Source organism: Macadamia integrifolia, chromosome 8, assembly GCF_013358625.1.
Source record: "Macadamia integrifolia cultivar HAES 741 chromosome 8, SCU_Mint_v3, whole genome shotgun sequence".
In the NCBI taxonomy this organism is placed as follows: Eukaryota; Viridiplantae; Streptophyta; class Magnoliopsida; order Proteales; family Proteaceae; genus Macadamia; species Macadamia integrifolia.
The window spans coordinates 3,791,065-3,804,175 of record NC_056564.1 but is presented as its reverse complement, the minus strand read 5'-3'; the positions used below and the strand labels follow the sequence as shown (position 1 = coordinate 3,804,175).

The 13,111-nt window shown below is 40.3% G+C and overlaps 3 protein-coding genes across 3 annotated transcripts; 1 reads left to right on the top strand and 2 right to left on the bottom strand.

Moving 5' to 3' along the window:
- Positions 1 to 5,253: 5,253 nt before the first annotated feature.
- Positions 5,254 to 6,306, top strand: LOC122085463 (WUSCHEL-related homeobox 3-like). The gene is made up of 2 exons (XM_042653906.1): positions 5,254 to 5,759; positions 5,855 to 6,306. The coding sequence occupies exons 1-2, from the start codon at positions 5,371 to 5,373 to the stop codon at positions 5,880 to 5,882; spliced, it is 417 nt and encodes a 138-aa protein (XP_042509840.1). The 5' UTR covers positions 5,254 to 5,370; the 3' UTR covers positions 5,883 to 6,306.
- Positions 6,307 to 7,580: 1,274 nt separating this feature from the next.
- On the bottom strand, positions 7,581 to 8,645 carry LOC122086282 (embryo-specific protein ATS3A-like). The gene is made up of 2 exons (XM_042655029.1): positions 8,351 to 8,645; positions 7,581 to 8,276 (listed from the first exon to the last, which is right to left on the bottom strand). The coding sequence occupies exons 1-2, from the start codon at positions 8,483 to 8,485 to the stop codon at positions 7,782 to 7,784; spliced, it is 630 nt and encodes a 209-aa protein (XP_042510963.1). The 5' UTR covers positions 8,486 to 8,645; the 3' UTR covers positions 7,581 to 7,781.
- A 935-nt stretch (positions 8,646 to 9,580) lies between these two features.
- LOC122087608 lies at positions 9,581 to 12,881 on the bottom strand. The gene is made up of 3 exons (XM_042656803.1): positions 11,576 to 12,881; positions 10,036 to 10,578; positions 9,581 to 9,933 (listed from the first exon to the last, which is right to left on the bottom strand). Exons 1-3 carry the CDS (start codon positions 12,596 to 12,598, stop codon positions 9,832 to 9,834), a joined length of 1,668 nt encoding a protein of 555 aa, XP_042512737.1. The 5' UTR covers positions 12,599 to 12,881; the 3' UTR covers positions 9,581 to 9,831.
- Positions 12,882 to 13,111: the final 230 nt, after the last annotated feature.

Here is a 13,111-nt window from a genome sequence, read left to right as displayed (position 1 = left end):
GGGGTTGGGGGGAGCATCTATTGATCGCATCAAGGCTAATTAAAGAGGTTACTAATAATTTATTATGAATCTTGTCTGTTATTAGACTTCAATGCAAGCGATTTTTTTTATTTACACCCCTGTTACGGAGGTGACGTTATGAAATAAGATCATGCGCAGAACTTCCAATTTGAGGTTAGGCTGGGCCTGGGCCTGGGCCACCAAAGAACCAAACTCAGCCCAGCCCAAGCCACTCGCACTACCAAATCTGACAAAGTGACAGATCCACAGCCCCAACGAGCACAGAATCAACCCTCACAACAGTTGGAGAAACAATGTCATTAAAAGAAAGAGCAAACGTGGATCCTAATGGTCATTTATAAGGAAGGGTCACACACGGGACACCGCAATGACCAGCATTATAGTTATTTCTACGAGTGTTCTTCCCCGTGAAAACAAGAGAGAACATATGTGCTAGAGTTATTGAAGAACTTAAACTTTGATGAGTATTCCTCCTTCCTCCACTGTAAGGTTTTGGACTTTTAATTAAAAAAATTCAACTTTCAGGGAAAGAAGTAGAGAGTACTAAACACCTCTTGTGAGTGATCCCAAAGAAGTCGAACTCAGAATCACACGCTTTCTGAGACAATGGTCCTTTGCCATCTCGGCTACCTTTTGGGGTTAAGTAAATTTGTTGATTTCAACAAAAAAAGCATAAAGGTATTTTATTTTTTAGAGTGCTTCTTTTGAGGAGTTATCATCATAGTTTCATCACCTCAATTTTTGCCATGGCATTACACTTAAGCAAATCTAGGCTAGTGGTATGGAAGGGGCACCATATGTTGGTCATCTCATATGTCAAATTTAGAGCTTTAACTCAATTTTATGTTCTTATATTATTTTTGAAGGAGGCAGTTTTCCTCACCCATGGTCAAGGGATACCAAATGGATTGGATGGCATGCAGTGGATATTAGGGAATAGTAGGAGGTATTATCGTTTTAGATTATATGGGTAGAATTAGTGTATTCTCCTTCATCCATTGTGTAGGAAAACTTTCTCTACTTATAAGGGATTGAGTTCCCTATCCGACTACGTTATGTACGTTAGTGCCATCTTGTGTGTCTCTCTCTTTCTATGGTAGAGGACAAATATATCATTTCATAGGAGAGAGAAGAGAGAGCGAGAGAGAGAGAGAGAGAATTCTAGCAAGACAAAAAAAAAAAAAGACACACTAGCATATGCCTGTAGCTTGGCAGCGTTATTTCACCCATTTTTTACTATCATATATTTTAATGGACTTGAAATTCTATAATTCTTAAAATCCAAAATTTCTTTTATTAGAATTAAGAGTCGATCAGTTACTTGTCCATAATCGGGCTATATTAAGCCATACATTCTACTTAAAATGACCCATACATGGATTATATAAGACTCAATGGGCTTAAACGGACTAATCGAGCTACAAACAAATGACTCTTAGTATGTCACAGTTTGTCAAATTTTAGTATTTTTCAATGGCTGCGCCATGGCTGCCTAACCATCTCTTGTGGCACAAGTCTTGTGCTGAAACTTCATGTTAGAATTATGGGAATTCAACAACGGATTGTGAACCACGAGACGAAAGAACTCATAGAACACTTTTTAGTCATCGGAGACTTCTTCCGTACATGTATGCTCTCAGCTTTGTACGAAACTCTTGTCAATTCCATCACAATTGCAACTTGTGCTTTGGAGACAGCCCTGCCTACCGTGATCCCTTCTGACCCCCCTCCCTCGTATGCATGTGCGTGTGAGAGAGAGAGAGAGAGAGAGAGAGAGAGAGAGAGAGAGAGAGAGAGCCCACATTCATTATAGGAAGGCCATTTTTCTAATTGGAAAAAATATTTGTTACAGTATCTCCTGAATAAAGGGAATGAGAAGCATAAAAATATAAAACAGATGCTACCATCCATTAATTACAATTAATCAGATTCAGATCCCATCTCATTTCATGTACAATGTATTTAAAAATAACATCGTTAATCATACTTCAAGGGTAATAATATCGTTTTCATCACGTGAGATATTTTCTGGAAGCCATGAACCTCACATGAAATGGAGTGATCAAGTTTCTCTATAGAGGATCTACTAAATTTACAAGAAAAGTGTTTAACGAAGGCGCTTCAACAGAACTTTCAGCGATGATAAAGTTTAACCATCAAAAAATAATCACATTCAACGACGATGATTTTATAAACAATCATTGCTATATATAAACAATTAATTCCATTGATTTTTACTACTATATGTCTATATGTCACCAAAACAATGGTAAAATATATATCGTTAGGAAATATTATCTATGACAATTTTTTTTGGTGACATAAAGAGTAAAGGAGGCCGGAGGACATTGTTGCTCATGAAGGGTGACAATTCAAACTTGGTGATAAAGAGTATGCTCCTACCATTCACTATTTTCTCATTTCTCATTCATGATTATCTTCTTCACTCATTCCATAGTTAGTCATTTAGAGTCTTATTTTGATTTCCTAGGTTTTGTCTTTTCAAGTGACATATGTATAGAGGTTGAAGCTGAGGGAGAAAGAGCAAGGAGGGAGATGTAGAGACAAGGAGGGGAAAGGGTGGACCTAGAGAGAGAGAGAGGGAGAGAGATGGGGGACAAGGTGATGCAATAGCACCACCGGGAGAGAGAAACAATGTAATGGTGGTAGAGAGAAACGGTTGCAACAATTGACACTGGTTATTTGGCTGAGATGTATAAAATAGGATTCGACGATCAATAAGATGCCATCGTAAGATTCTATTGCACATAGTCAGCATGTCAACCATCAATCCAATTTGTCATTTTTTTTCTTAACATCAATCTATTGTCCTTCATCAAAAGAAAAAAAAAAAAACACTATTGTCTCAAATTCTGTTTGCAATAATTTTATTCTCTCTCTCTCTCTCTCTCTCTCTCTCTCTTTTTGATGAAATTCTTTTCATGATTTCATCATGAAATGAAAAATAATTTCTTCTCAGGGGACAATTGAAAATTGGTGTTGAAAAGTGACTAGACAGTTAAAGTAGCAGGCAGACGCAGCTTGGAATCCTGCTTGCCTGCATGGACTGCTTTGGTTTGGGTATAGTAGTGGTACTTTGGTGGGAAGTTTAGGTAGCCTGGTAGGTTGATAGGATTCGTAATGTAGCCTGTCCTCTCTTTCCAGTCTGTGTCGTGTCCCCTGCCAGAACAGCTGAACCTCTCGATTCTCTACCCAAACTCACTTTTATGAATTTCCTTGGGTTTCACCCCACAAGGCCCCAACCCAACCACATCCTCTTCACAACCTTTTGAATTTACTATAATCCCACCCATCTTGACTGATTAGTAGTAACCTCACTGTGAGCCTCTTACGTGAATTTTTAGATTTTTATGATGAAAGTCAAAGATTCAGTGAGAGAGAGAGAGGGAGAGAGAGAGTTCATTTATAAGTGATTATGACATGATCATATGCATTGAGTTCAATGAAAACTCAGGAAAGTAGTTAATAGGGGAATGACACAACACATTAAAAGGCTGAGAAGCTAGGCTTAGGCATTCCTTGTGATTCTTCAGTCTTCACTATTCAGCTTCCCAACATCAGAAGAAGAAAAAAGGCTATTAATGGTTTGTCCAAAATGTTACGTTTGCTGGGTATGCGGTAGGGTTTTATCAACTAATATGTCCTCTACTCTGAGCGTACTATATATGATCTACTATTTGACGTTTTGACTCCTTACTCTCCTCTGACACCATATCCCTATTCCCCTTGTTGAGGATATGTCTTGTAGTATGAGGAATTAGCCCAGGCATTTATGAATGATAATCTGGTGAAACATGTGGCTGCTTCCTTTGTTACCCAAATTCTCCATCACTAGTTATTCTTATCCATCATATTGTAGATCGTAGATCTTTTTTGATGCGTTTCTTATCTTTATTTCTTCCTGGGTAGGTTTTTAGTTTCAACATCTTAGACCATCTTTAATTTTAATGCAAAGAGATGGAATATAACTAACTCTATAAATTGTTGATGATACAATGTCACATTTTATCACATGGATTTGGGTGTTGATTTCGAAAAGTCCTTAAGTGGTCTAGAAAATTGACCTACCTTACATGTTATCTCCATCACAGGGTCCTCGACAAACTAGTGGCGGCTCAGGGATGATAGCTCCCGAGAAAATGTTTTTAGGGCTATATGATAATTTTAGTAATGTGTGCCTATTTAGATTTCAATATAAATTTATAGTGATGGTTCATTCTCGTATATTCTGAGAGAGGTGTAAGAATGAGGGATTGTAATCCTATTCTCCATTAATAATGAAGCAGATCTCATCTCACCATAGATGTAGGCAATTTTTCCAAACCACATAATTTGTTTGTGATGTCCAATACATTTTGCATCATTTCAGGTTTTCATTTCTACATATAGATGCTTATAGCATTTAGGCCCACTAACCCCTCGGCGGTACCTATACGATATTCATACGTATAGTTGGAATTAAGCCATATTGAGTCTGATGGATACACCTAATTCATTACCATACTCTGACAATATCAGTAGATACACCAATACAATAATAGTACTCAATACATACACATACAAGTACACACACACACACTCACACTAGAGAGAGAGTTTGGAAAGAGTTGTGAATGAGACATAGATTTAGTTCTCAATACGTGTATTGGTATTGGTCTCTGCCAAAGGATCGATGGGCATCGATCACTTTTTCCACCTTGCTTTTAAGAAAAAATACATTTTTTTTTTTTACTGTTTATACCCCTGAAATGATATAGATAACCGATCTGGATCGATCTCAACCAATATTGATACAATACGATTGATATTATATTGATACTTGAAACCATGGAATGAGGAGATGTGTTGTGCTATAAGAGGATCCAAATTCGTGCTATGCTGTTGTTGAGAAGTAAATAATAAGGCGATGATTTCGACCAAAATAATAATAATGATGCGCTGATGGTAGATTGATTGTTCATTCATTCATTTATCCAAGGCTTCAAGCACCTCTCTTCTGTCTCTGTCTTCTGTCTTCTGTCTTCTGTCACAGACCAGAGAGAGAGTGAGCAGCCAGAATTGAATGCCACTTTCAGGGAAACATCAGCATGACAAGCAGCAGAAGTACTATTGCCTACGTGCGTTTTTAACCTCTCTTTCTTCCGGTCTTTCTCTCCTTCATCTCTTTTGTCGCTCTCTCTCTCTCTCTCTTGCTCTCATCTACTGGTTCCCCTTATTTATATCTCACTCTGTGTTTTTCATTCCTCACCCTCAAAAGTCCAAACTCCGAAGAAAGATTGATATAGCTAGATCTACTATACAGCAAGAAAAAAGAGGAAAGACATCAAGATGCCGACGGTAGCTTCAACTAGATGGTGTCCCACCCCAGAACAGCTGATGATACTGGAGGAGCTCTACAGAGGAGGGATTAGAACTCCTAACTCAACCCAGATACAACAGATAACCACCCACCTCTCTCTCTACGGCAAGATTGAAGGCAAGAATGTCTTCTACTGGTTTCAGAACCACAAAGCCAGAGACCGTCAGAAGCTCCGTAGGAAACTCCTTAGACAGCAACAACAACAGCTGCAGCAGCACCACCATCACCAAACCCACAATCGTGACTCTCCTCCTCCTCCTCCTTCTTCTTCTTCTTCTTCTTCTTCTTCTTCTTCTGCTCTGCTGCTGCGGCGCTTCAATATCTTCCACTCTATAACCAAGCCCACTTTCTTCCTCAGGTGAGAGAACCTTTTGTTTTCCATAGTTGATTTTATTTATGCATCTCTGTGTGTCTTTTATATATCACTTTTGGTTTATGATGATGATGGAGTAGGGAAGAGAGTCATCAAACCAAGAGATGATGACTGGTTACGGGTGGAAGACGATGGACAGTTCATTGGGGTTGGAAATGGAAATGCCACACACCATGTGCAGCAGCCATGATTGGATAATGATGATGAAGATGAAGATGAACGATGCCGATCCTTGCTGCGACAAGCCTCCCAAGACCCTGCAACTCTTCCCTATTACAACCAATGCCCTCAAAGACGAGTGCATCACATCTCACCAACATTTCCCTCCTGCTCAACCTCCACCACCACCACCACCACCAAGGAACCAAACTAAACCCTAGGCCTGCATGAATGTATCAGTGCATGGTTCTCTTTAGAGTCTAGTCTTATGAATCTATCAATTTCTAAGTTTATTATTGTCTCGGTTTCTGTAATGTCATATATGACGTCGTAGATATAAAGAAAGAATTAACGAGTCACAAGACTCACGACATGTGATGTTATTTGCAGTTTTACAGATCTTTCTTACTAACCAACCAGAAATTAAGAAAGGAGGGAAGACCAAATGAAATCTGTGTTTGGGATTTTGGGGTTGAGGTGTAGAAATCAAAACCAGCTTTCTGTCGGTTTGGCTTTTGGGAGTTATGGATGGATGGGAGTCACTTGTCTGGAGTAGGCATGGATAGATCAAGACAACTCAGGCTACGTTTCTGGGAGAGATGAATCCGAATAGAATAGGAGACTTGTGAATTGTGAGTTGTGACTGAACCTAAGCGGTGTATAAATATAGAAAGCTCACGGCCCTCACCCCCACGTAGACAGAATAGACTTTCTGTCGCTATTAGTGGGGTCTGAATGGTCTCCCGTCACTATCAATGTCAAAGAAGGTCGGAATCTGCACCGGAATAACAACGTTTTCTATCCATTTGATCATTCCGATTCAAACTGGTTGGAATCGGCCTCTACTGGCGACCGATTTGGTGGATTGGCTATAAAAATTGTAAAGTAAGAACTAGGGCAAGAAGAGAATGCTCACGGGCCGGATGGCATAGATGGGATGTTGTATAATTGAATTAGGACCTAACATTTGGCTAATTGAATTAGAGATTGAAATTTAATACGTGGGCAATGTAGAATATTTTATATTTATTTAATGATCAAAATGATCTCATCACTATTGCAAATTGCATAACTTTTTTTTTTTTTTGGTGAAATTGCAAGTAACACAACCAAGGATTTAGGGGATGCTGACATTGATCTGGATCGGTGGGTATTAGTTGATTTTGCCTCTGTTTTTTACAAAAATTATTATTTTTACTATTTTATCCTTAAAACAATTCGGGTCGATTAGGAACTGGGGATCGATCTCAACTGATACCGATCCAATACAACCGATCCCAAATCGATACTTAAAACCATGAACACAACTTAGTGTGCAGAATAAATATGGTATTTTGTTCTATAAAAGCAAAAACAATATGCCTTAGCCTTCGATTGGCTTTAAATTTTATCAAAAAATAAAAAATCCACAAAATGTTAAGCCAAGCCTAGCCCTTTTATAATTTTTTTTTTCAATTTCTATTTGGTAGGACCTTGCTTTGTTTTTGGAAGTTGGAAAGGAGCCTTTTTTTTTTTTTTTAATACTAAAAATGCCCTTATATTAACCACAATAAATTGTCATGTTCTAAATGATTTACATTGGACTTTACTCTCTCTCTCACGGATGGAGTTTCCATCAAACTAGTAATATTAATTTAGATAGAATAATTATTTTGCGTAACAGATTTTATTACCATCATTTTTCCACTATCAGAATATAATTACAATTACATTGACAAGCAGCAAACAAGCTTGCTTAATTAAGCATCTCTTTGTGGATGAAATAGTATTGGCCATATATATATAACAGAGACATGGTACCATGACCACAATCTCCCAAGGATAGGGCACACACATTCATATCTATTATTAAGGAGGCAGTATTGGTATTGATTTGGGGGCCTTATTTGTTGGGAACACCTTCCTCTTGTACCTCATACCAAAGGGAGTCAACTCCTTATCACAAGTGTCAAATCCATGCCACACGTGCCTAGGAAGATACCTACGGAAGTAGTAATAGTCGGAGGAGAGATGCGGTGCACCCAAAACATGGACCCGGGCCAGACCTGGTCTCCAATCATCGCTTCCCCTTAGTTTGAGATAGATATAGCAAATAGGAGACTCCACGCACAGACCCCTCACCTGGAACTGGTCCACGGTGCAGGCCTGGAACGGTTTTCTTGGCACGTCGTCCAGAACCGTTGGATCCAGTGGGTCTACCCTCCTCACATGCTTGGAGTTGAGGCGGCGCACGATAATGTCGTTAGACTTTGTATCACCGAATCGTAGGCTCACAAGGTTCGATGTATCCGCTCCTCTGGTACATGTCGTCTCTATGGTAACCGTATAGTTGCAGTAGTTCTCCTGTGGCGAAATTTGCAGAGGAAATTAATGGCGGAAGTAGAGATTTCAGGCGAAACTGGAAGGTTTCTACTAACCTTGTTTAATGGCGGAACTGGAAGGTCTTCGAAGGCATTGGCGATGGCGAGTCTCGGCAACGACATTACCTCGAAAGCAAATAGAAGAACAGAAAGGGCGAGGATCGATCCCCTGCTCTTCTTCCTCTTCATCATCTTCGCTGAGATTCGATCTACTCTGCGGTTTCAGCATCAGCTGTGTATGCAATTTATATATATTTCTCCAATGGTTCGTTGCTTCGCAAGCTCTAAAGCAGAGAATAGATTCGGAAAACTTTGAATCTCTTCAATAGTTCAATTCTTTCTCTTTGGATTTGAAAATCACCTCATGGAGTGATATTAAATTGAAAACCCCAATCATGATATAAACTTCTACTTCTACTTGTATGCTTTGCTTCCTCGGTACTAATTCTCTCTTGAAGTCTTGCTTACGCCGAAGTATCTTTGCTTACGCCGAAGTATCTGTCTCACCGTTCTCAGTACTCCTCATAATATAACGAATCGATTCAAAGCGAGATTTGCCTCTTCTATTTCTTCTTTCTGCAGATCAAAATTCGGAGCTATTTCTTTTTTCTTGGGTTCCCGAATCCCGACTGTCTATTTGCTTCCTGATTGAGCGAACAACCGTGATGGGATCGTGGAATTGAGGTGCGGGTTGGGCAAATGGATGATCCAACCCGTCCTATCCCGACCGTCTGCAGTGAGCATCCAGTCACATGTCCCAAGGTCGTCTTGGCTTCCGATGCTCACCTCACCGCTGCACTGCAGTGGATAATTTTGGGTCTAGGATGTCAATGGATAATGGTTTTTGAAAATTATCCAAATCCGTTCAATAATTGGGCAATTCTAGAAGGAATATTATCCGACCCGTTTAGGTTGATTATAAAAATATAATTAAAATAATATTTTTACAATAATATAATACCCTTATCAATTCAGGATAATTACAAATAGTTAAACAGAAAATAAAATATTAAAAAAAAAATGATGAGGACATCTATCTAATTTCAGATATGACTCTTCCACTTGTAATGGATTTTTCTCTTCACCTAATTGCCTTGTCAAATTTTCGCCCTTCCCCAATGTGCTAGAGCGCCCTGACATGAAACCTAACACATGATGCATACCTTGCGGTAATTCAGAGTGTTAGTTCTGAGCCAATTGTGCAGTGGAGTCGTCCCACTCCCACCCCGATAAGGGTGGGGAACCTATTTTCAGATTTCAAGAAAGAACAGAAGAGCAGTACAAATCGGATCAACAAACACAGCATTTGAAGACATAATATGAATGTTTTGATTCCTATCTAAAATTTCTTGCAGCCTTGCTAATAGGCAGAAAAAAATCAAAAAAAAATCTGGAAAGGGGAGGGGGAGATTGGTTTGGAATCTAGCATATGAGCTTATCACATTTCCTCTACAATACTGGATGTCCAATTAGAGTTCTGAACTAAGATTCCCTTTTGATCACAAAGAAATGAAACAAAACCAACTTAATCCCCATTGTCATAATCCACTAGTCTCCCCATCTTGACAATTGCCCACAGATAGGTACATGGTTGATTTCTTACTTGATGACAAAACTCTACAACAATCCCTCCTTGGTGACTGCAAAAACAAAATTTTACTCCTGTTAGTAAGATCAAACACTGATATATACACAAATATATAAGATCCTTGACGGTGTTCTTCAATATCAAAACAACTTGCCTTCTGCCATCGCTGATTATCGGGTCTCTTTATGACAACAATGTTATCAATTGCCTCTGGTGAATCCATTTTCCACCTGCAATAAGGTTGTGGAGCTTTATGGCGAGAGTAGATCCCCAGTGTTTGCTTCTTAACCCGGTCGTATTTGATAGCATTCATGTAGAAAATAAAAGGCTTTTGGCATGGATGCTTAGTTACAGGCCTAGTGTTGAAGGCATAAGCAGTGTAATCAGCTCTTTTGTACCAATTGAGGAATGTCCTGGTAGGCATTTCAAGTTCTCTGGGTGAGATGACACCCCTTAAGATCTGAACAACATAGCCCCATGAGACAGAGATTGACCAGTCTCTCTTCTTGTCATAGCAGATGGATTGTTGCATTATACTGGCGGAATCAAGTCTGATGGAATTGAAGAGGTGCTGGATGGCTTTGGGTCTGCTCTTGCCTGGAAATATAGGATCCACCACATCAAGGTGGTGCAATGATACTAATGGAGTTATAGGATGGGCAGCTAATAGACCCAAGAGGTCTCCATACACATCATACTGCAAAGCCAAAACATGTCAAAAGAGGAATTAATTTCAGATCAAAATGTAGTATGTAGTATGTACAGGTAATGTCCCAACACTGTTTCAACTTTCAAGAATCGGAATTAGATCAGTGAATTCAGAGCAGCCGATCCATGCTGAATTTCTAAGGTTCGGGCTGATTCTTGACTGATTCTGGATGAATTGGAATTGTGATTTGCTGGACCTGATCTGAATCCAGATTCTGAGTTTAACAACCTCGATTTCAATAAGGGTTTCAAGAATAGCGGAGCTCGATCCATACTAGGTTCTAGGGTTCAAGGTTCAGGTCGATTCCAGCTGATTCCCAACAGATTCATGTTGAATCAGAATCCAGATCAGCGGAACGCGATGTAGATCCTGATTCCAAGTTTAATAACCTTGGGGTTTCAAGATTGATTTTCCACATTTGTTCTTATAAACTCATCAAGTCTAATTAAAGATTCAGAAGATGGATTTGGGGGGCAAATCTCTGTCCCTATAGATTCAGATACCCTAGAATCAGCCATCAGATCTAAAAACTCAACGATTCTAGGGTTTTGGGGTTGAATCGACAGTGAAATTGGGATAGGTCACAATCATTTCCATTCCAAATTGGGTGATTCGACCGATGCAATTTCAATTTTTGAAACTGAGTAACGAGTTAACTAGTTATCTGATTCAACTCACTGAGTCAAGAATCTACAAAATAGTCTACAAAAGAAAAAGAAATATAGTGACGCAAATTCATAAAGGTATCATGTCATAATTGTGACTCATATATAAGGTTTTTGAAAAAGCAGAATCGGCAGAAATTGGCCGACTCGGTGAAGGCATCAATAGAAATGCAACTCAGTGGACTGCACCCTTTGGTGAGTTTGTATTTCTTGCCATTAACAAGGTAATCTGCTCAAATATAGAATTTCTTAACTCCCTAATGAAAATCAACCTTAGATGGATGCATTAATCTGTTACTGGAAATGATGAATTGATTTACCTGATGGAAGCCGGTTTCTCTGGTGAGGGGCACACCCAGCTCGGCCATACAGGCTTGTATACGGTCGTCACTGCCATACAAGCCAGGATACCTTTGGATGCAGCGATCCTGCATCTTCTCCAGAGCCTTTGCCAAGGGATAGCTGATGGCAAAACCGCCCCCTCCGTAAGCCATGGCGTAGGAGAAGAAGATGTTCTGGATATGGCTTTCTGAGGAGCTACCCACGTAGTAGAACTGTCGGTGATCGTACTTGGAGAGCACCCTCACCACGTTATCCACCACGAACACCGTATCATCGTCACCCATCACCAACCACCTCACGTCTTTCATCTTAAGCCTCGCCATCTCCGAAACCACCCTCGATATCCTCAGCGCAGACCGGCTCCCCTGCCTGTTCGTATAGGGGAATTTGGAGGTGTTGCCGGAGATCCGGATCTCCGGCAACCCTTCGTTGCGGCCGGTCTTGACGGGCTTGTCCATCCACACCACACCTCTCGTCACCCTTGGCCTCCACCACTGTTTGATATATTCCTTCCTCTTTTCCCACAGATTGGACGACGCTGCAATGCCAAACACAATGTGTTTGAGCTCCGTATCGAATTGACGAGGGGATTGTTCTTCCTCTGCTAGATGAGAGGTAGAAGAGGAAGTGGAATTGGTATGGTGGAGGAATTGATTAGAAGAAGAGAGATGTTCGTCGGTGGAGAGGACGGAAGTCGCGGAGACGCAATTCAAGTCGCGGGGTTCATTGACGAGGAGGAGATTGGAAGAATAGAGAATGTAGAGCATGGAAACAATGAGGAGGAACCAGGTGATGAGGGTTCTGAAGGTGCCAAGGCCTAAACACCAGAATGTGCGTTGTTGGGTTGGATGCAATTGTTTCTGTTCCCAACTCGCTAAGCTCTTCCCATACTGATGTTCGTCGGCTTTGATGCCGCTGTGTGGGTGGTGGGGGCTGTGGCTGAGACTGCTTGTTCCGCCCATAGTGTTTGATTCTCTTCCCCAACGAGAAATGCTTGGCATCAACAACTAACAGGGATTCATAAAGAGAGATGGTCGATGAAAGACGAGATCAAGAGGATATTGCAATGGAGGATTATTCCTCGTCGTCATCAGATTAGATTTAGATTAGAATAGAGAGAGAGAGAGAGAGAGAGAGTTGATAGATAGAATCTTGTTTGCGAGGTTTCGGATCTATAGGGACAGGTGAGTCTTTGGGTTCATTGAGAACACTAGTCTGAGGTTATGGGTTTCGAGTTTGTTTTCCAACCATCGAAGTCCAAGCCGTGTCTCTCTCTCTATTTTGCTTCCTTGGCCTGGGAGCTCAACGAACAGGGAGGATTCATCGCTTTCACATTATCTAATTACCATTTTGGCCTTTCCCTCTATGTTTTATGTTTCGTAGTATTCCGGAATCCTGATCATTTTTGCATACCTAATTCCTTTTGCCGTTAAAGTTTGGACTTGAGAATCTGAACTTATCATGGTCTGACATGATCTCGAACCAGGCTTAGGCCAAGTTTTTTGACTCTTAGG

Excerpts from the sequence above, each read along its gene's own strand:
- LOC122085463 (XM_042653906.1), top strand. The coding sequence starts at position 5,371 with ATGCCGACGGTAGCTTCAACTAGATGGTGTCCCACCCCAGAACAGCTG. Across the intron at positions 5,760-5,854 it reads AAGCCCACTTTCTTCCTCAG|GGAAGAGAGTCATCAAACCA; the intron begins GTGAGAGAACCT and ends ATGATGGAGTAG.
- LOC122086282 (XM_042655029.1), bottom strand. The coding sequence starts at position 8,485 with ATGATGAAGAGGAAGAAGAGCAGGGGATCGATCCTCGCCCTTTCTGTT. Across the intron at positions 8,277-8,350 it reads CAGTTCCGCCATTAAACAAG|GAGAACTACTGCAACTATAC; the intron begins GTTAGTAGAAAC and ends ATTTCGCCACAG.
- LOC122087608 (XM_042656803.1), bottom strand. The coding sequence starts at position 12,598 with ATGCCAAGCATTTCTCGTTGGGGAAGAGAATCAAACACTATGGGCGGA. Across the intron at positions 10,579-11,575 it reads GAGAAACCGGCTTCCATCAG|TATGATGTGTATGGAGACCT; the intron begins GTAAATCAATTC and ends TTGGCTTTGCAG. Across the intron at positions 9,934-10,035 it reads ATAATCAGCGATGGCAGAAG|TCACCAAGGAGGGATTGTTG; the intron begins GCAAGTTGTTTT and ends TTGTTTTTGCAG.